Raw genomic sequence first — 23,289 nt, 5'->3', positions numbered from 1 at the left:
CGAATAGAGTGTTATCTAGTACTATGAGAATGGGGCTTCAAGTAACAAAAATGGGTGCAGCTATCGTGAGGTACTGATGACTCACCGGTTTGAACCAATCATTTTTGTTCTACTGTGGGACGCAAAATGTTTTGATTGGTTCAGATACGTCAGTGATTGACAGCTCACTGTCCATTATGTGCCATCACTGGCGTTACCACTGCTAACATGCCAGCTGGCGCAAGCTGTCATTCTGTCCCTAAAGCATGACGTAAGAACCGTTTAATGATATGACTAAACACAGACCCCAAGGAAATTTCCCATACATTTTCAATTGTTGGCATCCTGGACCAATCAGGCAAACGGCAAAACTCGGTAGACCCAAGTAGGCTACAGTACCATGACATTATTCAAAGTATGGAAATACGTTTCAGTGGGATATTGCACAGAAAGCTGAAATCTAACGTTTACGGAACCTGTAACAAAACACTGTCAATAGAAAACATTTAAAAAATAGAAAGAAAAAAATGAGAAAATATAGACAGAAAATATAAAGAGAATGAAAAATAACTTGGGGTGGGAGTACATGGATGCATTATTTATAAGGGTTTCTCCCATGTTGCAGCTGCTAAGAGAAACTCCTATTAGGACATATTCATTATTTTAAAAATTAAAGAAACTAAAATATATCTTCATGCTTAAGAATACATATTATCAGATATTAAATCAGGTTATCAGGTAATACGCACCCGAATAATGATTTTAAATAGAACATCGCTCAGAGGAAAGGTGCTCTTAATAAAGCGGCATAAATGCTTGGTGCTGAGTAATCAACGCAGCACACGACCTTCCACAGTTTCACAGCTTTCGTGGCACGGGGACAATGGCGATGCAATTTGCCACGTATTACATACTCGTGTCTTCCCTAGTACCTTTGCAGGAGGTTTCCATGACAACTCGGTAGGTGAGAAGTAGAGACAGTATTGAGTCCCTGCTGTCTTTTCTCTCTGAGCATGGATAACTAATTATTTTAAATGTTGAGTAAACAAAACACAGAACAAAGTGAGGCCTTTCCTGACATAGAGATCTCTTGTCCATCCTTACACCGTTAAAATTTCCACTTAAATATATATTCTTTGCTGTAAGTGCTGTTGGGTGTGCTGTTGGGTATGCTGCAGGCTATGCTTGGCCTGTTTTTTTAGTACCTTTAAAAAAAAAAAAGCATTTCACAGTTTGCTGTTCACTTAAAAATGAGCTGTTTGCAGTCCTCTCTGTGGCTCGTAGCTGAGTTTGCCTGAAAAAGTCAGGTTTTCCTTCACATCAATAATAGGTATCTCCATCACCTCATCAAAAGTGACAGCAACAAACTACCTGCCTGCTGTTTTTCAGGAAGGCTGACTCCATAGATGTCAGTCATCACTTTCATGGCCACAAACCGGCAGGGGCAATCTGTGAGTTGTCTGGGGATATGTAAACCACAAAATAATTGGATACTCACATCTTTATCTTGGCACATGAAACATATCTTTGTCCCAAACCTTATGGAGCTTACTGTATATACACACACATATATGTTCCCTCGGCCCCACACATATTTCCATTTCCCAGGACCAATGTTTCCATCGACCACCTTGCCAAGGGGATTTGGCTTTCCCTGTACGTCAGACTCAAGCACTTTGATTGGGGTAATTAGTCCAACCTTTCCCCAGTCAAGCGTATAAGTGACATTAGTGCACACTAACTCTCCACGAAGGAGCAAAGGTCTAGCCTTGTTCAAATGTCAATATACTGGATTAAACTGCTGGGGTACAATGACACAGTCACGCTGAAGTCTGAGATGATAAACAGATAAACTGAAATAACACCAAAATGTATTTATTGTTCCAGATGATTTAACCTTTAGGCAAAACAAAAGCCCGTGATAATAACATGAGATGCAAAGTACTGCTTTATATCATTTATTTGCCACTAAATACAACAGTGTGTTAAAGAGATGCCACAGAGAGTAATAAGTAAATGCCGGTGTGCACAGAGAAGGCAGGTACGTTCTGGCCCTGTCTGAAGCGTAGAATATGGTGCTCAACGACACCAAGTTACACAAACAGACAAACAAGAGGCATCGGGTTTTCAAACAGTCACCATCGCTCTCATTCGACAGCTATCAGCTGCACATGGACAGTGTGGGGGTGCCTCAGCTGACATACACTGGCAGAAAGGCTTGGAAAGAAAGGGTTTTTCTCTTTTTATTTCAGTGTATTGTAAGAAAAAACCACCATGGCTTTCTTATTTAATGTTTTGGTCCTTGCAGTTGTTATGCTCCTGAGAACCACCCATTCACTGGACATAATAAATATTATTGATTTCGATAGAATCCAATTTGATTTCATATAGATATAGATATTCTTAATTCAATGATAACATATAATTCGAAAAAACAAATATTAAAACTACTGCAGTAATCACAAAGCTGAGGATACTAAGTGATTAAAAAAGATTTGACAGGTTTCACAAACTACAAATTTTGCATTTCGCACAAGCTTTTGGGAATGCTTCAGTACTGAGTATGATATCATTAAGGCCATTGGTTACTTGTGTCACCTTATATATTTATAGGCTGTACATAGATGCTGTACAAAATTACTGTTCAATTGCAAGATGGTCTAAGAAAAGTGGAAAAGGTGGAGTTTAGAGGGTCAGAGTGAAACACACAGATATTACTGAGAGCACATGTGGAAGAGGCCAAAAGAGTATTTTACTCCCTACATATGTGCTGCAAAAAACAAGGTAGAGAAAATGCTGTTGCAATAATTTGCAGAAACAGTTGTCGTTTGATGCCGAGGCCCGGTATTGTGAGAATATTGCGTTGGTTGGGCTGTGATGTATGCTCCCCCAGCCTATAGTGAGTGAGAGTGATCAGACCGCATGTGTTACCTGTGCCTGAGAGTGAGAGTGGTCACAGACTGTGTGCCTAATCTAGGTCAAGCAGCGGACAGCAGCCAAAGGGGGCTCTGCAAATCTGCCAGATTACCGCGTCCGTGGGAGGATTTAGCTCTCATCCCGGCAGCCTGGCATCGTTTGGCGGGACACCGCATCCCTCGCCTATAAAAATGCGCCAAGTAACACCCCGTCCCACAGCACCCTGTGCATTTGTGCTTCCGGTTGTTATTTGTTATACAACCTGTGCAGCTGCCCTGTTTTTTTTTTTCTGTCAAGAACAGACAGACCATAGAAGCTGAAAACAATCCATGTGCTTAGATGCCCATATTTAATCTCTAAGGCAGATACTCGAGTGGCACTGCCTCTCTGACACAGTAAGACCTCCCTGCCCCAGCCCTCCCCTTCAGATTACGGCAGCTGAGATCATGAGATCCTTGTTCAGGAGACTTGGTGAGAGCCTGAGACGCCAGCTTGAGGTTAAAAGGAAAGAGCGAGTGTCTCGTGATAACGACTGGAGTTTCAGAGGCATGAGCTCGGTGGGGGAGGACTTGGGCGGTGGGAGGAGGGGGTCTCCATTAGGTACAAAAATGTACCTGACATCAATGGCAAAAGACTGCTAGTCCTTTATAAGGATAAGAAAAGTCCTTGAAAAATGTGTGCAATTATTGAACCATTGACATTAAAGTGGCAGTTCACAATGCTAGCTTAAAATAAGAAATACAACAATCCCTTCGAGCCAGAAAGGCTGAAATGACATTAAACACGACTAACGACATAGTTGTAAAAGAAATACAGAATGCATACATAAAAATGCCACAAATCAATACAACTATAACAAATGACAACACTAATAAGATAAAGTTAAAATTATTAAATAACAAACGGCATGTGTGGTAGTCTGAGAAAAGGGATTAAGGGAACACAATGGCTATGAGGTGGAAAAAATGGTTGGGTGTCTGTGGCTGGATACACACGGCCTACTATTACAGTCATGCAATATTCACGTATTACATTGTATGCATTAGTTGCCATATCTGGTTCCCTTTCAACAGCTAAACCTCAGTGCATGACAGCATTTCAGCACCTTCAAAGACTTGTTTATGAAGTCATTTATACTCAGTAGACTACACTCCTGATAAATTCCTAAGCTGTGCCATTTTCCCACATGCTACAGGATCAGGGAGAATGAAACCAGAAGTCTGCACGAAGGTTCCGTGCAGCATTTAAACCTTCTGAAGAACCGAAAAATCTGAAGGAGATGGTGGATTCTCATCAGACGCTACAGAAAATAAATCTCTCACCCACGCTGTCATAGCTTGTGTGATTTCAGTTTTCATGCTAATTGAGCACAGGAATGTTGACATTAGACATGCCTTACAGCAGAACTGTACAGTAAGCTGAGAACTATTGTTGTGAGTGAGTATGTGAAATGTGTCGTCAATAAGACAGATCACTCAGCAGTCAGACAGACACATTCACACGTATTCACTGCATGGATAATTCCAGGCCTATAACTGGAACTCACATAGCTATAATGGTACATTTAAATAGATGGAAACAGTAGAAAACCGGATCCAACCGGAATAGGAAGGGGCCATGCCAGAACAAAACAAAGATGATGGCTATGCCCTTCTGGCTTTTACTGAACATACAGATACATAAATTATAATCAATAAATTAACAGAGTGACACAAAAAGCTGAACTCTTTGGTTGCCTGTAACTGACCGATGATTTGTGGAGGGGAGGTGGATTTCCTCACTCACCCTTTTAAATATTCACGTCAGACAATCTGTAGTGACACAGCAAGGGACCAGAGAGGTATAAAGGCAAAACGGAACATCAGGAAACTGGTGATAAATTGGAGATTAAGAAAACAGCATTTAAGTATTATTCTGTGATGCGAAGTATATGAATAGCCCACTGCTTAATACAGTGCAAAACAGAAAAGGAAAAAGGAGTGTACATATACATAATACAGCGCATACATATCTATATATGTGCACTATATTACAAAAGGGAAGCAGAGGTCTGAGTCCCATTCTGATATGCACTTGCTTTCAATGGCTGACATAACATACGATCTGTCACGGTACACTACAGCAGGAAAGAGGGAGTGGAGAAAGAGGGAAGGAATGAGAGCAGAAGGAGAACAGTAGAAATGGTCCCATGTTTGATTGACATTGTGGCCCTCCGCACGCATCATCTCTTGCCCTGCTGGTCCTCAGGGGTGGGGGTTGGAGTATGCCTGGGTGCGGTCTCACTCTGGGCGTCCGGCTGCACTGCCTGCACTGTCTCTACCAAGCTGCCACTAGGGAGCACTACATAGCGCGCCGCTATGTCTTGCTGCTGGGGCTCCCTCAGGCCCTCCTTACTGTGCCAGATCCCATAGCCAAAATACACCAGCAAACCTGCCAAGACACAAGCACACACATTACAGACAGAAACGTAAGCGCACGCACACACACACACAAACACGTGTGCGCTCACACACACACACACACAAACATACACGCATGTGCACGCTCACACTCACATACACACACACACACACACACACACACACACATTACAGGCTAAGCCAGATGCATTGCAAACAAAACTGTGCTATAGGCAAGGGCAGAGACATCAGAACATACACTGTTATGCTGAGTCGCACACGTTGTGTAACATGATATGTACACACAAACATACATGTGGACACTTGTATTCCACATAAGTACATAAGGCACCCTTTAGTTTTTGTTCACAAAGATTAAGCAGTATGGAACTTGAGTCTGGGTTGCATGGTGAATTAGAAGCACTGGAATAGTGCCTTGGATTGAATACTGCTACTGCAATTTATTGTAGCTAGCCAAGCATCTCAATCAGGCTGTGCCGAAGTCCGAAGTGCCCTCTTGATTGCCTGAATAAAAAAACAATGCAAACTGCGGCACTGCTGATATAGGGACAGGATTCCAGCAGACAGACAGCTATGGAGGCAGACAGGTGTGTTTAAAGGGCTTACAGTTACAAAGGAAAAATAAGTCTGCACCTAATCGCGTCTCCTGCCTGATCTTCTTTGCTGATAGCGGAAAGCAAAGCCCATTAACCCCTTCTGTTCTTCATTAACCTCTTATGTGGACCCAGGCTCAGTGCATACAGGCTGCAAACCAGTCACTAAATGCAAATCTTGGAGGGACCCATGAGTGGTGTTGCTCCATATAGCAAAAATGGTCAGGACAGTGCAAAGACACTTCTACATAAGACTATTTTTTTCCTGAAATGAATAGGAAAAATCAAGAAAGGTAGGGGAAGGGAGGACGGTGAGCCCCTCACACAGCTCTTGAGCCAACAATCTACTGTGATGTGTTGTTTGCATTATAGGGAGTGACTGTGTACACTCAACTAGTGTAGTTCAACATGTGTGCTAGTTCAACATCCTATAGTTTAGAAAATATTGGGTTGTATATAAAACTATCAGTGGTTTACACCATCATCTTTGAACCTGTATATATATGAAGGAACTTGTATATTTGTCAACCTGTACTGTCAACAAAGACAAAAAGTATGTCAAAGTCTCAGAGAGTGATTGGATGTGACAAGGTGAGATATTCTTGATCTACACTCTCTAATAAAGCATGATTTGTAAGTACTAATTACAAATAGCCATGCATTGTTTTCCATTTCAGGGAAAAATATAAACATATATGTACTGTCTTAAAGAGGGGCCTGTGTGCAATGCATTTCTTATCACAACCATTTTTCAAAATTAAGTTTTAAACACTTTTTAAAAAATATATATATTTTTTGGGCTTTTCAGCTTTATTGGACAGAACAGTGTAGAGAGACAGGAAGAACAGGGAAAGAGAGAGGGAGAGACGTGCGACAAAGGGTCGCACAGTCAGACTCGAACCGCCGACGTCGCGGCTCGTAATGAGCATGTGGATAGTGCTCTACAGGCTACGCCACGAGACACCCCAAGTTTTAAACACTTTAAAGGAGGCCTGGTTTAAAAACATTTGGCTCAAGCTCAGAGTGCTACAGGTGTGACCGGGGTCCAGCAGCCATCTTACCTGCAACCAGCCAAACAGAGAAGCGGACCCAGGTGTGTGCGTTGAGCTTCAGCATGAGGAAAACATTGAGCAGGATACTGGCTCCGGGGACGAAGGGGACCAGAGGCACCTGAGGAAGAGCGGAACGCAATGGAAATCACTTCTAGCTCAGGTCAAAGTTAATCTAACAAACCGATTGGTAACTGACAAAATAAAGGAAACAGCAACCATAATGTCACTCTCTGTGAGTGGACTGGACTGTACTTAATTAAACTAAGCATGTCCTTTTGACCACTCTAGGGGAGGGCAAACTTGTCAGTATAACTAGTTACCAAGACCATACCAGCTCCGTTGCATCCCTGAGGTTCTGGTGTCTCTAGGCTCGAGTGTCCGTATAATACAGACAGGATTCCAATCATGGTGCTTTATAATTCAGGCATTTTAGGCAAACAAAGGCATGGGGTAATGCAATGTGGCATTGAACAAGAATGAGTACGATATCAACATATATCAAGATTATGACCGGTTGAACTTTGTTATATTAATATAATATTCTACCAATATTATCATGTCATTATCGATGTAAAGATATTGAGGTATGCACGGCTGCCTCTGTCTATGAACTATTACATATGTTGGCCATCTTAGGTGGGCAAATGAAGGGGTGAAGCGGCCATCTTATGAGGTCACCTAACTGACCTAAGCATTTCTGTTGGCCATCTTGAGGCCATAAGGAGACTCTCTGAATTGGCTGAGATCTCCCAGAATGCAATGAATTCAATCCAGGAGATTTTGTTTTGTAAATCAATAATCAGTGTTGTGATAAAGCAAATTTTTGGCTCAGGTCTTTTATTTTGATTAAGCCACTCTAGTGCTGTACTTTGGCAAACACAATCCTACGTGTATTTCAGTTACGACTGGTTGATAGATGAGTCATGTTACAATTCAAGCAACAAAGAAGCACTGATGGGCACTACTCTCCCCATCTCAAGCTCAGGAATACAGTACCGTTAGCCAAGCCAAAGCTAGCTAGCCAGGGAAACATGAGCTGCAAAGCTAATGCAAAGGTTCCTCTCTCTGTCTCTCTCTGTCATTGGTTAATCAAAAAGCTTTAGTAGCCAGTAGTGTGTGTGGCTGTGATGGTTGAATGACAATGCATGCAAGACATTCTATTTCTGTCTTGTGCTATCTCTGCTGTGCGTGCAATTCAGTGTGTTGTGTATCTGGGGGCTATAGTCCTGACAATTCCAGCAAAAAGTAGCAGGGATTCTAAACTGGTTTAAGATGGGTATTTGACTCTTCTAGCTGGCCATAGCTGGTCTGTGGCTGGTCAAATCAAACTGGTTATCAAACTGGTGGACTAGCTGACTATATAAGCTGGCCAGCTGGTGAACAGCTGGTTGACCAGCTAAAAACACATCTTAAACCTGCGCCTTTCCTATGCCAATGTCCACAAAGTTCGGTACCAAAATGCTACACAAAGGTATTTTTTATTTGAATTTGATGTGTCATCTTCGCCCTCTCCCGTTTTTGAAAGGCAAGCACTTAAAAATAAAAAAGCTTAACACTGCTCCGGCTGACTAATTCGCACTACAGAAAGGCAAAGTGTCTGCCGCTCTTGAGAGGACAGCTTTTTTCACTCCTCAAACCAGACAGCAACACAGGCAGGCAAGCTGCGAATCAGACGCGCCGTGGAGTGGCGAGCGTGGCGCCGTGCCTGCTGGGAATGGATGTCGATCACGATGAATCAAATCTGCACAGAGCCAGAAAAGACCTCCGCAAAAAGACACGTTCACTGGATGCTGCAGGAGGCAGAGAAATATCAAAGTGCTAATCTCACCTAGGACTGAATCATTACTGTATCTACTGTCCAGATACCAAAATATATGTAATTATCTCAGCAACAAAAAAAACCCCTTTGTGACACTTAAGTGGAAGTCTTAAGTGGAAGTTTTATGAGTCTCTGTTTGCTGATGCCTGGGGAAAACATAGAAAGACAGATCATGTCAGGTGAGCAGGTTTTAGTTTCGGTCACCGCTGTGCTTAGTCATGAGTGACAAAAACTATTTATTGATACTGGAGCAGAACATTAACTCATGGTTCATGTGTGTGTGCGTGTGTGTATGTCAACAGGTGGAGGATGGTAATGCTGGACTGTCTGTGTACTAGTGACTTAGCACAAGTGTGTGTAGTGAGGCATGCTGTAGCTGGGCTAACCTGGAAGGTCTTGGTTTTCGCCTGCTGCTCATGGACCCAGATGAGGAACAGGCTGGAGAGGAAGGCCAGGCCGAACACCACCATGAGCAGGGAGAGGCTCCACACCGGCAGCTGCAGCTGGTTGTTTCCGAACACGAGCACGGCGCAGAGGGACACCGCGCTCACCAGCAGCGCCAGCACGGAGAAGGCCACCACCTCCCCCGGCTCGCAGTCCCCCAGGAGCCGGCCCAGGCGGGGCTCCCAGCAGGCCTTCAGCTGTCCCGGGGCCCGCCGCTCTTTGCTCTTCTTCTGCATCTCCACCAGCTGGAGCTTGTCGGAGAAGGACTCGTACTCCTTCAGCTCCCCGCTCTCCTGGGCCATCGTCTGGACGTCGGCGGCGGTCGGGGACGGCTCGGGGTTGGGGTTGGTGGAGGAGGAGGAAGACTGCTTGGAGCTGGGCTTCTCCGGCTGGAAGCGCAGCACGATGATGCTGGCTGCCACGAAGGTGTAGGCCAGGAGGGTGCCGATGGAAAGGAACTGGACCAGGGCCTCCAGGTCAAAGATGAGAGCCAGAAGGGCCATGAAGCTCCCGAAGACCATGATGGCGATGACAGGCACCTTGGTGACGGGGTTGACCCTGGAGAAGACTGAGAAGAAGAGGCCGTCCTCTGCCATGGCGTACACTATCCGGGGCAGGGAGAACAGGTTGCTGAGGAGCACCGTGTTCATTGCTGCAGGTGGGAAAAGGAAACTCAGGATTTCTTTCGACAGAAAAACCCAGCCAACTTCCAACTTTCAAATTCTCAAATTAACAGTTTTAATAACTGTTTTCTGAACAAATGCTTATTAACTTATTTGAATACACTTATGGTACTGAAAACCAGGTAGGATTACCCCACACGCATTAAACTGTGTTTTCTTCAATAGAGTAATCCTGTTCCACTCATAAACGGAATGCCTCCACAAATTCAAAATAGAATGTGGAAAACTTGTGGTTGAACAGAGACTCACCACAGATGGAGCCAATGGCCACAATAAAGCCGGCCCAGCTGTAGCCCCGGCGGAAGAAGGCATCGGAAAGGGCGGAGTTGGGGTCCAGGGAGTGCCAGGGCACCATGAGGGTAAGCACAGTGGAGACCAAGATGTAGGCAGTGGTTGCCAAAGCAAGAGAAATGGCGGTGGCGATGGGCACGGCCTTCTGGGGGTTCTTGGCTTCTTCGCTCGAGGCCGCGATTACATCGAAACCCACAAACGCGTAGAAGCAGGTGGCCGTGCCTGCCAGCACCCCAGACACCCCAAAGGGGGCGAAGCCTCCCTCCTTCTTGCTCCAGTTGACAGGATCGGCCAGCACGAATCCAAAGATGAGGATGAAGATGATGACTCCCATACTCACCACAGAGAAGATGTGGTTGAGCCAGGAGGAGACGCGCACCCCGAAGGAGATGAAGAAGGTGGCCACCAGCAGGATGCCGGCGGCCAGCATGTCCGGGTAGTGGGCGATGAACGGCACCTCCCAGCGCATGACATGGGTCTCCGTAAAGTTCTGGATGGCGTGGTTGAAGATGGAGTCCAGGTAGCCGCTCCACGCTCGGGCAACGGCGGCGCCGCCTATCATGTACTCCAGGATCACATTCCAGCCAATGAGGAAGGCCCAGATCTCCCCCATGGACAAGTAAGTGAACATGTAGGCCGAGCCCGTCTTGGGAACGCGGGCCCCAAATTCTGCATAGCAGAGGGCGGCCATGAGCGAAGCGATGCCCGCGATGAAGAAGGAGAGCACCACAGCAGGGCCGGCCGTGTCCTTGGCAACGGTGCCGGTCAGGACGTAGAGTCCTGAGCCCACCATGCCACCCACTCCAAGCAGTGCCAGGTCCACTGTGGACAGGCATCGCTTCAGTGACGTTGCCATGACGTCATCATCCAGGGTCTTCAGCCGGTTTACCTTCTGGCAGAAGCGCACACCTGGGGCGCAGCCCCGTGCGCAGTTCTCCATGGTTACGGTGCTGATCAGGAGGTGGTCCCCAGACCCACTGCTGCAGCTGCCAACTGAGGAAACGCGAGGATCAGGAAGAGTCAGGTGATCACGCTGGATGCATTTTCCAAGTCACCTGTAACCAAGAAAACTGACATTAAAGACGTGCCACCCAGTTCATACAACATGTCTGTCATTTGTGCTGCATAGATCCAGTTTTAAATGAAATAATTTGTATTAAGCAACTTTACATTCTTCTATATTCATTTTCTCTCAATATACAAAGCCTAATCATAATTGCAAGCCCATCCAATAAATTCAACATTCTCTGTCAATTAATTGAGGGCACAAATCAACATGCACAACCTCCAGGGCATGTGCAGCCAGCCGCTGCTTCTTTCCAAACTGAGGTGCACAACCACCGAGCAAAGAGCACAACACAGCTGCTTCGGGTAGGCCACAGCCACTAGAGCTACCAGAGAGAACTCTTCTGCACAATGAAGCGGGGGACACCCTGCTGACTACAGACCTCCCTCCCTTAGGTGACTCTGAGGCTCAAAATGCATGACAGAGGGACACCTGGCCACAGCTGACGTCACTCATGCTCGGCACCATTTAGGAAATGCAAAAGCAGAGTGAACTCACAGTTACAGATTACAGTGGCAAACCCACAAACTGAGGATTACCTCAGAGTCCTCTGCAAACTCAGAGCTGCCTCGAAAACCTATCCGGAGGCTTCTCAGTTTGCAAAGGATTAAAGTTTCTTCAAAATTAATCCATTCCTTGCTTATATACTGTGAACTGTCATGAAGAGTGTCTGAAATTAACTGTAGAAGAGTTATGTAACAATTTTCAGCTGTTCCACTATGGCTGTAATGACACCATGAGGCTGGCAATGAAATGATCCTCTCAGTAAATTAAAAACCCATGTCAACGTTTGACCTATCTGTCAAAGGCGGTTATACCCTTAAAATAATGCGTGCTGGCATTCCTACCTTCCTGGGCCGGATAATCCAGGGATACCATCAGCAATTACAGAAATGACATTTTAACGTCCTTGTCTTTTTTCCCTTGCTGCTTACGTTTTGTTCCCTCTTTCCCTCCAAATACCCAGGCTGGAAATTAAACAAAGGTATAGCCAGTGACTCCCAGAAACCCCAAGCCCTTAAAGACACGTATACTTGTTTTGTTATCTGTGAAAGGGCTGTTGCTCCTCTCAACTTAAACATGGCACTACCACAGGGGTTGCAGTTTGCAATGTCATTCAGTGGTTAGGTTGAGAGTAAACACAGCTGAGGGATGAGTCATTCACCTGTTCATCACCTGCGATTAAAAACGCCAAAAGCCATTTTCCCAGAGAGGGACACCTGCACTGCATTTTATCAAGAGATTAAAAATAGAAACCCATTTGAACTGGATGGAGGAACCACTCCATGGTGACTTTCCCACTATGAGTGGAAAAAAGGAACACGGCTCCAGATACTTCTCTCTTTACTCTGTCTGTGACGAGTCTCAACAATCTCGTGTGAGGGCCAGCGGGTACAGGACGAGTCTGAGGAATAGAAACAATGTGAGTATGTGTGTTGTGCCTGTGAGCAGTGGTGGGGGGGTGGGGGTGGAGGGTAATGAGTTCTAGGGACTGAGAGAGGTAGTGGGGGCCCTGCGTAAGGAGCTGCCTCTTCAGCCAAGACAATGGTCCAGTATTTGTGATTAAAGGAAAGCATTTAAACGCAACTGACATTTAGGTACATACATTCAAACATGTCTCTTCTTTACTACCAAGTGGCCTTCCCTCCATACCTGGGAATATAATTCTGACTATGCTCGTGCCAACTGTAGCTGGGAGCCCCATGGGGCACTGCACGGTTTCTCTACAGCATTGTACGCAGGGAAGAAGGGTCTCGGTTGGCAGGACATACCCTACATCATTGTGTAAGAGCGATTCCTCTCGTTGATCGGGCACCTGCAGTCTGTCTGTGCCAGCTGCCAGCTCAGCCTGCAGGTATACTAAGTGCAGTTCCCCAGAGCAACGATTGCAGCCTGTGCCCTGCCAAACTGACTGATCATGTAGCAGTGATGGGAAGGGCATAAAATACAACTGGGGCATTTCAAATTAGGAGGAAAAAAATAGAGGAAAACATTTTGAACAAAAGTAAAAAGCGCCTTTTACTATTAGCATTATACTTACTAATTCTTATTATTTTTCATTGTGGATGCTGGTCAACAGATTCATGATACGTCCTGGACCTTTTTCCCCAAGAACTTGTACCATGAATTAGTAAATATCATCAAAATAACAAAACAAATTTACACGACACAATTTCAATCTACTAATGAAAACATGAAGCAAATACATTCACTGAAAACAGTGAAACATTCTCTAATACATATCCATGATACATTCACATGCCCGGCAATTTAATGAGGAATAACTGGACATTTGGTGAAAATGAATATTTTTGATTAGGCCTTCATTTCAATTGATGCCAAATAAACTGAATTGTAGTCATACAATTATAGTACAATTCTTAAATGCTCGAATATACTGTACAACACCTGTTAATTTTTTATTATTCGTGTATTTCTTTTTTTTCTTCTTTTGATATTGCATTAAAATGCACTTGTGCATCAGTATAGCCCAGTTTGTATTCTGATATAGTTGCTCAGAAGTATTTTTGTATATTCACTTCAGGATGCAAATGTTAAATGCCCTAATATACGACTCCCTCGCACTTTAAAAAAATAAATCATCATTCCTGTAATAACACAAGTAAAATTAAAGATTTAAGACAAATGACATAACCACAATTACATGATGGATTACTAGGTAGCGTAATAGCAGACCATCACTTGTGAAAACAGGGATGCCGCGTTCCCACTAAAATAACGCCGGACAGAAGGCGACATCGCAGGCTTCAAACCCGAATAATAATAGTCTACGCAATGCTCTTTTCCGCTCCAAAGGGTTCATCACAGAATTATACTAACAACCAACCCTTTTCCTTTAAAATTAAACCAGAGACAATAACGAGAACTATATTTGAATGCCTTAATTGTGCTTGAATCAGCCTCATCAATAATGTAAAACAAAATGGAAACGTCTGCCATGGTGAACGGGAACTGTCAGAAAAACTGAAGCTCTACGTGTGCTTAATTTACGGTAAAAAAAAATGTTCTTAAAAAATATAGCTATTGTATATTCTTACCGGCCTTCAGCAATCATAAAATGTAAGGTGTTTGCGGAGACATAAAAATCCCGTGAATAACTCAGGCTCTATTTGATTTTGAGAACACGTTTGCAAAAAAAAAAAAAAAGGCTACGCTATATGAATGGACTTCACGTGAATAATAAGCGAAAGGTTACCTCTATTTTCGAAATGATGCAACGCAGCGTTCGGTCTGGCTTGACACAGCACAACAGCGCACCTCCGGTTTGTTGCCGACGAGAAGGTGGAGTAGGCGGACACTGATCCCGTCGGTCTTAAGGGGACAGTGTATTATTATTAATAGAGAAGGGCTCGCCTCTGCAACATTTTTCGAACAAGGCTTGAAACGTTAGGTCTATAAAACTACAAATCTAAGCACATTTGAACACACTGAAGTATTTTACTTTACTTACTCTAAACAGCATAGGCATGCATACCATGTTATCAAAAATGATCCACCTTTCGTCAGGATTTTCAAAACAGGTTTCTTATTACATTTTAAAACATTTAAAAAATATATATTACATGTACAAATAATTTTAGAGATTCATTTTGAGTTTCAGTTCATTTTTGGTATTGACCTCCCAATTAACTTCGTATTTCAAAATAGATGTTTTACATGAACATCTAATTGTCGTTACCAATCCCAATCCCAATCTCAATAAAAACGATTTGAATGGGGCATTGTTACATTCTGGTAAAATGTCAATGTTTTAAAACACAGCACATCATAAACAATTGGTAGTTTGATCATGGTTTGAGGCTAGCATTAATAAAAAATAAACACGTGAAATAGGGACATCAGTGCCTGCAATTCTTGGCTTGTTCTTTTGGTTCACAATTTAATCCAACCTTAGATCGCCGCCTGGCGGTATTTCTAAATAACGATGTATTGAGGTTTACAGTTGGGTTGGTCATTTTACTGTATTATGAAGACTTACAAAACAAATGTTCATGTCAGTTTTAACACTGTATGGTGTGTCCAAAATGTGGTAAAATGATACTGCATTATGAATATAAGTGGCAAACTTATCCAAGGCTTTGCCTTTCAGTTAAATACAAATGCTATGCAAAGTACATTCATGTTCAACCTGCCAATAAATTTGACAGTATTTTTGACACTTACCTTTTGAACTGACAACTTTATTGATAACCATCACATTTTAAAATTATACTATATTCCTTTCTGTTCAACACAATTGTTTTATTTAGTGTAGATTTACATTATTATACATCACAAATAAGAAAAATGCTTTTAACATATTTTTCTGGCCTTATTCGTTTCCTAACAGTACTTGTTACAAAAAAAGTTTTTGCTTGTCTTCCTAATGCTTCACTGAAAACGCATATAAACCAAAAAGTTAACTTTGTCTTAGACTTTTCCGCACCAGTTTCCACCATTCCATTAATCTCCTCTAACATCCAACTCAAAATAATAAAATGAGACTACTATTTCTGCATATCATTACAAACTCATATCCTTGTCACAATGAGTTGTGCAAGTAGCCTTAGTACACACAAGATCCATTTCTGCCTTTACAGAAAAGGGTCCTTTGTTTGCCGTGGTTAGAAAGCTGTGTAGAGATGCCTGTGTAAAAACAGGATATTCAGGATCAGTAGAGAGAGTAACACTTCTTTTGTGAACACCCAGTGGTTCCACTTCCTCCAAGGTCCCTTATTCAGGACATATTTCCAGACTGAACCTCTTTCTGCTGCAGTTTGAGGATGAGTTCCAGCAGGTTCATCTGCATGGTCAGCTCCTGAAAAAACACAGGGAGAGAAACACAAATCCTTAATCCCATCTGGCACATAAAACTAGCTCAAATTCGATCACCAGGGGACTCATGGAAATGTCTGAATTGCCCAGAGGGGGAAAACTCACTCTGACTCATACTCACACCCTTGTGAATAGTAAAATAAATACGTTTTCAAAAATACAAACCCAATACAATATAGTGCTAATGTGCTCGTGGCCAGACAACTCATGGATTCATTCATGGGGTGAACTGGATTCTCAATAGGCTTCTTGCAGACTTGAGTTTGGCATTAAAATAAAACAGAAACAGGGCTTTTCACAGCTTTTATGAAAAATCAAGCAATGTGAGCCAAATCCACCTATTTTAAATATAGTCAAGAAAAAATGTTTCTAAAATGTAGAATTTTGGGGATGCACAGCCTCAAGACAATTCCAGAAGTTATTTTCAGCTTTTTTCCTGACTGAGTTTAGTTTGGGCGGTGGTAATCTGAATGACCCAACATCTCGTGTATACCTAGAACTGCAATTAAATGAGAGGAGGGAAAGGCTGCATGAGACCACAGATCATTTCAATTAATGTCCCACTGTCATTGAATTGCAGGAGCCATACTGTCCAGCTTCCAATGGCGAATCGTGACTGGCCTTCAAACGAGCTAAGTTGCGGTGCAGAACAGTGCTGGGTCAGAGGTGAGCACCTGAGGGTTGGTCGTTAAGTAGAACCCTGGGACGCCAGCCTTCTCCAGAGTGTTCTGCTGGTCCACCACCTTCTGGTCCATTTCCAACACAATCTTCTCATCCATCATTCTCTGCTCCTCCCTCACCCGCTGCTCCAGGGCCTGGTGAGGCACAGATGGAAGACCAGCACTGTTACAGGACTGGAGTTCCCCAACACTCACCATTTCACAATGGGTGCATTCTCTCCTTGACCGCACAGCAACATGAAAAGTCGAGTAAAAGTTGAAAACTGTCCACATTTTTTTAAAGCATAATATATTTGAAATTAAGAGGAAAATGAAGGCATTGATTATGTGCCTACTGTTTAATTTATTTACTTATTAACAGGGGAAAAACTAAATACTACACTGAAAAAAACAAGTGCCCAGCACATTGTACATAGTATGCATAGCCAAGGCTAGATTTCAACACTTGCCCCTATATAATGTACATATTTACTGTGCATGTCTGAAAATGGGCAACACTACTTCTAATATTTCATGAGCAAGTGCATTTGAATTAACTGAAAAACGGACATTCATATGCCTGCCAGCTGTAAAACAATGGGAACAGTGATCAATAGTGCGAATACACCCCACCTTTTAACCTAATTACCATCACACAACTCTCACCGTTGCATACCTCTGTCTCCCCCTGCTGGTTCATTCTGAGAACTGCCAAGTTGTGCGTTTTGCAGGCCTGCAGGGCTTCTTTGTGCTTCCGAACCAACTCCTGCTTGAGTGCTAGATGAGAAAGTGACAGAGAGAAAAGCTGTGTAACGTCATAAATGAGATAAAGGCAGTGAACTAGGCCTCAGACACCTGCCTCAAAGCATATGTCACAAAAAAAAAACAGACCTCTGTGTTCACCGTGCAGTTTTTGCCTCTGGTTGTAAAGGTTCCTTTCTGTCAGGTGCTGTATGTCGAGCAGGCCCTGGACGATCTCATACACTGTTCCATCTATCAAGACCAAGGCAAGGTCACTCAGCGTGGTGTAGGACAGGCGCTGCTGAAAGGAGCTGGGCAGGAAAAGGAAGTGACACAGGAAAGGCCAAGTGAGAAACACCCAAAATTCCCCTTAATGTACCCAGCCTGAGCCCTGGTCCTGGAGCGTCAGAGATATTTCTGGCTATTCCAACTGCTTCCGTTTGAGATTGATCGCGCAATTTTATCAAATATCAACAAACTCAGTCCAAGTACTGAAAGAAACACTGGACACCTCTAGTACTCAGTCACCTGTGTTCCAGACTAATTATTAATAAGCACATGTTTTTCTACAATCTTGGAAGATTACATTACATTTGATTTTGCAGACGTACATTAAGTGCATACCGAAGGTCACTGGAACAACTACAGAACAGAGGTCAGATAAAGCTACAATACTCATAAAGTACCAGCTATCCATAGCCATGAACATCAAGTCTAGTTCATAGGTATTGGCTAAGTCAGTAAAGTTATGGCAAGTCTTAAACTAGAAGTATGATTACACGAGATACGATAAACAGCTACAACATCAGGATGAAGATATAAGTGCAACATGAAAGTGCCAGAAGGTCCAGATACAAGTGTTACATGAAAGTGATACTAGATTGGGGTCGCCCTGCAGAGAAGTAGTGTTACAGTTAGTCAAAGTACAGTCTGAAGAGGTATCTCTTCGTTCCACTGTCACTGCAAATTTATTGGACAATATCCATGGAATCTCAGTTCTTAGAATTACCATTAGCAGATCTTTTACTGTGCGAAAATGCTCTTTTGAAAAATGCCGGTCGCTTTTCAACAGAGCTTTTCTATTACATGTTTTAATTAAAACCGATAGACAAGCTACTCTTCTTACCTCGGTAAATCTTTCACGAGTGCCTGTAACTCAGACAGAAGATAGTAGTGCCTCTCTTGTTGTTTTGTAGAGTCAGACTGCTCGTCGTAAGCCCCGACATAACCTTCCATTTAGTAACGTCTATTTTCAATTTACAGATATAAATATCTCAGATTCACAAGTTCAATATGGGTCTATAGGTCCGTAAAAGAAGCATACATTGCTTACTTAAAGGGAGAAGTTTCAACACAGACTACATCACCAAACCTTCTTATTTAGATAGCTAGGTAAGGATGGAGATGGGAAACACCTCGCTTTGCCAACGTCTCCGTATTAAATTGTAAACAATTTACAAAATATATATTGCTATATGATATTTTTGACCGTTCCACACCGAATGAATAAATGTTATTTGAGCCAATCTAGTCTGAGAAACGTAAGACATGCACCCAATAATACTATTCTAGCTAAATAATATGCCTAACGTTAACTTTATACCAGAGCTATGTGGTAGCTAGTGTTGTAACTGTTAGCTACCTAGCTTGTACATTAAGTAAAACTCATGCTAGCTAGCGCATAATAACACAACAGTCTCCTTATAATGTCAAAAATGAAGTTAACGTTTACAATTTAAAGAACAAACAAGCTCGCTATCAAGTTATTCCCACCGTACCAGACTATTTGCTAAAACAGTCTCTGAACTCACTCGCGTAATAACAGCAACATTACAAAGTTAGGACCCTAAACCACTGAGTAGTCGTCTTTAAACATGCCTGCGCATACCATTTAAATCGAGATATGCGCTTAGGTTATGTCAGCAGCATGTTTTATTAGAGCATTATTTATTAAATAAACTATTCCGTGTGTGGTAGGCTGTTGGAAAAAACCCTCTTTAATAACACAGTGAAATGTATCCAATTGACAGCATAGTACTGTACTAGGTTTTTCAATGCGCCAGGTGGCGCAAAAACACAGTGGACAGATTAACTGCATGATCCCCGTGGTATTCCTACTCCCCCTGATAAAGGGGATGTCCACCTCTAGTTTATTCACCACTTTCCATTTCGACAAAGGCTTCAGTATAGCGGTCTAGAAACTATTTTTCTGACACAAATTAATGTCCGTACGGTTCAAGGAAGGATGCCAGGGCATTTCCCTGCGTATTTTAGAAAGAAAACGGAATGAGGACTCGTTTCTCCAATTAACTGTAGCTATACTGTACAGGCGATGTACACCTTGATGTGATGAAGGTAGCTACATCAATGGCAAACAGGTAGCCAATTGTAATTAGCGACCTTGCTAGCAACCAGGGGTTTTACTTGTCAGAGTCTTTCATTCTGCCCATTTGTTAAGCTAATTCATCCGTTGATGTGGGCATTGAAAAAAATCCATATCATATGCTTTTAACATTAACTTTGTTTAAAGATCATTCGGAAACGTGACTTGATTCAATAGCTAGCACAGCTAGCTGCCGTGAGCGCGAGAAGATATGGGTTCCACGCGCCGCTGCGCCTTACCATTGATAGAAATTGAGAGAACCCAGATGTGGGGAACAGCATTGTGAAGAGTCCAGCAGGGAAAACGGGAAATTTGAAAATCTGGAACTTTTCATACCAATACAGTTATGGCCAAAAACACATCACTGTATTTCCGAATCGTCGAAGGAAGGAATCTACCAGCGAAGGATGTGTAAGTTCTATTTACAGCAGTACGCATGATAGGTTTTACACTGCAATTAATAGAGTTTTCAGAATAGTTTGTCTGCTGTTTGTTTATTCAGGTATTTCATTTAATTCATATTCAAATGCAGACAACTTTTTATAAAGGCTCATTAGCTGCATAAATGTAAATGGCAATGGAATTTGTGATTGCAGGTAGTATAGACAACGGAATTAATGCTTAAAAACAATTAGAAATTACCTCAAAGTTGCTTTAATCGATATAGAAAAGAAACGAATTAAGAAAAATAAAAATAAAATTCGGATGATGAAGGCATATTTTGTATTTTAGATGTGTAGGGGCATCACACATGTGGACGTTCCATTTCTGTAGGATAATGGAAAGTTTTTGTGGAAAATTTGTTAACCTGCTATCGCCTATTTCAAAATGATACATTACGTCTTACATTGAATTCCTTGTGATGCGCATCTGAAAAGAGGCGTTTATGATTTAGTACTGCTGAAACCGTCTGTGCATCTTCCGCGGACCAGATCTCGGTAGCCAAATAGCGTAACGCCCTCGACAGAATTTGACATAGCCTACTTAGAAACAGTGTGAAATACAAGTTGAAGGCAATTCCAACACAGTAATTGCTCTTACCAACACGATTGCTTCAACTGGAAAGGACCACCGACATTGAAACGTTTTTATCGAAAGATCTGGTTGTCTTAGGCTATTATTCTTATATTTCCCTCTCTTTTAGTAATGGAACCAGTGACCCTTACTGCATTGTAAAAGTTGACAATGAGGTTGTGGCCAGGTGAGTGTCAAATTCTCAGGATCATTTCTATTTAAGGCAGTCCCGAATTCTGTAATTAAGTGCTGCCAGTGATCAGTTCTTCAGAATTGTTGCACATCATATTACCCACTTTCATTAGCCTGTGGTTAGACTTATAAAATCTAAGTGTATTGCTAATAGACATGTTTTGACTTAAACCCCCCTAAACAATATTCATAAGTATAGAATGTATTGTGAAGCAACCTTACTGTACTGAGATTTATTACATTCTTGTGTATATTTATTGTTCATGAATTTCATATTTTACAGTGCTCCTAGGGGGCAAGTGGGTGGTACTGTAATTACTGTTGGTATTTATAAATTGTGCTCTGCGGTGATCTTACTGCAAATGACGGATCAGTCAGATGAAGCCGAAGGGCGGAGGGGAGGGGGTGTGTGATATCACACCTGCGTGGGCAGCAGTGGTGTGCTGGGGGGGGGGGGGGGGGGGGGGAGTGATGGGGTGCGGCATGGCCAGGCAGGGGTCTGGGAGGTCTGGCCGCTGCTGGAGGGCACATGCGACGGGGGCAGGAATGTGTGTGATCTGGGCTCTGGTGCTCTCGGCACGGAGCCACCAAGCGCTGAGAACCTGATCCAGGGCTTGCCTTAAAGACACCGGCAGGTAACCATGGAGAAGGGCATAAATTATTTCAGGGAGCTCCAGGAGTAGAAATGGGAGGGGGTGGAGGGGAGTAGAGTGTGTGTGTGTGTGTGTGTGTGTGGAAAGCACGTAGAACACCACACTGGATGACAATGGTGTGCGGTTACTTTCAGGTACCTGTCGCGGGTTCGAGCGCTCGGGGTGCGTTTCTGTCAAATCCGCTGCACGTCCTTGTTCAAACACAGGCTCCCTTGTTCAAAACACATCGCGATGTTATCGGTTCCCTGTTTTCCTTACGTGTGTGGGAGTGTGTGTCGGGGGGGGTGGAGGTCAAACGTAATTTGTGGCTTCATTGAGTTTGATTGAGAGCCTGTGTTAAAGGATTAGCTGAACTTTTTGTGGACTGTTGAGTGAGGTGTCCAGCCGAAAGCAGAACCAGTGATCAGTAAAAGCAGAAATGGTATCTGCACTGTGTCTCCTGACACATCCGGCTGTTATACATTATAATAGAAGATTGAGATTCCATAAAAATATAACATATCCTTCACTATATAACATAGAACTGCATAATTTTAGGACATAGCACCTCTGTTGCTACCAATTGAAATACCAAATCCTTTGCTGTGGATATCCTGACAGTTGACCCCCACTGTGTTGCAGCAGGATTCAAATAACAACAATTTTTTTTACAAGCAACTATTTGTATTTAACGAGGCACATTACATTACATTACATTACATTACAGGCATTTGGCAGACGCTCTTATCCAGAGCGACGTACAACAAAGTGTATAACCATAACCAGGAACAAGTATGACGAAAACCCTAGAGAGAAGTACCGGTCCAAGTGCAGGGAGCAACCGCATAGTTCAACTTGGACCCTGAAGGTTAAACTGTTTAACACTAACACAAACGAGAACAGCAACAACGCAGTCTATGCAGAAATACAAGCAGTAGTTAAGACAGGTGCATTAACTAAGTCACCTATAAAACAGCTACCTAGTTACAACCCTAAGCTTACAGTCACATAAAAAACATAATGATAGTGCATCTCCTTGCATATTCCTACCTTTGGTGCTGCCAATAACCTGACTGAATTACATGCCACAGCCTGCAGGATATTCCCAACTCAATGTCACTCAGTCCCTGGCAGGTCGTAAAGATGTTTCGATCGCCATCCTTTTATTAAACTTGTAAAATCAATGTCTGTATGCATTGGATTCCAATAAGGACAACTATCCAGCACCAGCCTCCTCATTTCCCAAGGAAGGTCTTGTAAAATTGGTGGTAATCCATTACAAAGCCAAGAGTGGCCAATTATTTTTTCTAATTTGCAAGTCTCAAAAATGTGTTTTATTTGCTCAGGGTAAATGTAATATATTTAATGTCACTCTCTATGTGAGTCTTAAAAACATATTTCAGTTTGAAATACATGTAACATTTGAAAGAGTATTATATATCAAAAAATTATATATCTGTTCCCCATAATGATTGTATTTCCTTTATAACATATGCCCGTCTTTGTTTTCAGACAAGTTGTATTTATATTATGTGTGCGTGTGTTATTTTTATCATGTCTGTTTATAGC

General features: G+C 42.7%; 3 protein-coding genes across 6 annotated transcripts in view; 1 reads left to right on the top strand and 2 right to left on the bottom strand.

The window, feature by feature from the left end:
• Positions 1 to 1,921: 1,921 nt before the first annotated feature.
• Positions 1,922 to 14,609, bottom strand: slc7a4 (solute carrier family 7 member 4). 2 transcript variants are annotated; one of them, XM_035379550.1, is made up of 5 exons: positions 14,481 to 14,609; positions 10,156 to 11,252; positions 9,166 to 9,875; positions 6,970 to 7,078; positions 1,922 to 5,325 (listed from the first exon to the last, which is right to left on the bottom strand). In XM_035379550.1, the coding sequence occupies exons 2-5, from the start codon at positions 11,135 to 11,137 to the stop codon at positions 5,117 to 5,119; spliced, it is 2,010 nt and encodes a 669-aa protein (XP_035235441.1). In that variant the 5' UTR covers positions 11,138 to 11,252; positions 14,481 to 14,609; the 3' UTR covers positions 1,922 to 5,116. The 2 variants fall into 2 exon arrangements, with proteins under 2 accessions (XP_035235441.1, XP_035235442.1); XM_035379551.1 differs by lacking the exon at positions 14,481 to 14,609 and adding an exon at positions 14,323 to 14,452.
• An 896-nt stretch (positions 14,610 to 15,505) lies between these two features.
• On the bottom strand, positions 15,506 to 19,369 carry dgcr6 (DiGeorge syndrome critical region gene 6). Of its 2 annotated transcripts, XM_035379553.1 has the most exons (6): positions 19,278 to 19,352; positions 18,626 to 18,745; positions 17,650 to 17,810; positions 17,435 to 17,535; positions 16,774 to 16,914; positions 15,755 to 16,082 (listed from the first exon to the last, which is right to left on the bottom strand). In XM_035379553.1, exons 2-6 carry the CDS (start codon positions 18,733 to 18,735, stop codon positions 16,002 to 16,004), a joined length of 594 nt encoding a protein of 197 aa, XP_035235444.1. In that variant the 5' UTR covers positions 18,736 to 18,745; positions 19,278 to 19,352; the 3' UTR covers positions 15,755 to 16,001. The 2 variants fall into 2 exon arrangements, with proteins under 2 accessions (XP_035235445.1, XP_035235444.1); XM_035379554.1 differs by having other exon boundaries at positions 15,506 to 16,082; positions 18,626 to 19,369.
• A 266-nt stretch (positions 19,370 to 19,635) lies between these two features.
• Positions 19,636 to 23,289, top strand: part of LOC118237085 (rasGAP-activating-like protein 1) — a 33,835-nt gene continuing 30,181 nt past the window's right edge. For both annotated transcript variants that reach the window (XM_035435511.1, XM_035435510.1), the window contains exons 1-2: positions 19,636 to 20,293; positions 21,027 to 21,083. In XM_035435511.1, coding sequence (XP_035291402.1) covers positions 20,229 to 20,293; positions 21,027 to 21,083 — 122 coding nt within the window. In that variant the 5' untranslated portion in view covers positions 19,636 to 20,228. The remainder of the gene's footprint in view (positions 20,294 to 21,026; positions 21,084 to 23,289) is intronic.

Source organism: Anguilla anguilla, chromosome 10 (genome assembly GCF_013347855.1).
Source record: "Anguilla anguilla isolate fAngAng1 chromosome 10, fAngAng1.pri, whole genome shotgun sequence".
Taxonomy (NCBI): domain Eukaryota; kingdom Metazoa; phylum Chordata; class Actinopteri; order Anguilliformes; family Anguillidae; genus Anguilla; species Anguilla anguilla.
Note: the sequence above shows the minus strand (reverse complement) of the source record. Positions and strands in the feature narration are given on the sequence as shown.

Excerpts from the sequence above, each read along its gene's own strand:
- slc7a4 (XM_035379550.1), bottom strand. The coding sequence starts at position 11,137 with ATGGAGAACTGCGCACGGGGCTGCGCCCCAGGTGTGCGCTTCTGCCAG. Across the intron at positions 7,079-9,165 it reads CGAAAACCAAGACCTTCCAG|GTGCCTCTGGTCCCCTTCGT; the intron begins GTTAGCCCAGCT and ends GCTCTTCCTCAG. Across the intron at positions 5,326-6,969 it reads CTCTGTTTGGCTGGTTGCAG|GTTTGCTGGTGTATTTTGGC; the intron begins GTAAGATGGCTG and ends GTGTCTTGGCAG.
- dgcr6 (XM_035379554.1), bottom strand. The coding sequence starts at position 18,735 with ATGGAAGGTTATGTCGGGGCTTACGACGAGCAGTCTGACTCTACAAAA. Across the intron at positions 17,536-17,649 it reads ACTGCACGGTGAACACAGAG|CACTCAAGCAGGAGTTGGTT; the intron begins GTCTGTTTTTTT and ends TTTCTCATCTAG. Across the intron at positions 16,083-16,773 it reads ACTTAACGACCAACCCTCAG|GAGCTGACCATGCAGATGAA; the intron begins GTGCTCACCTCT and ends GTGTTTTTTCAG.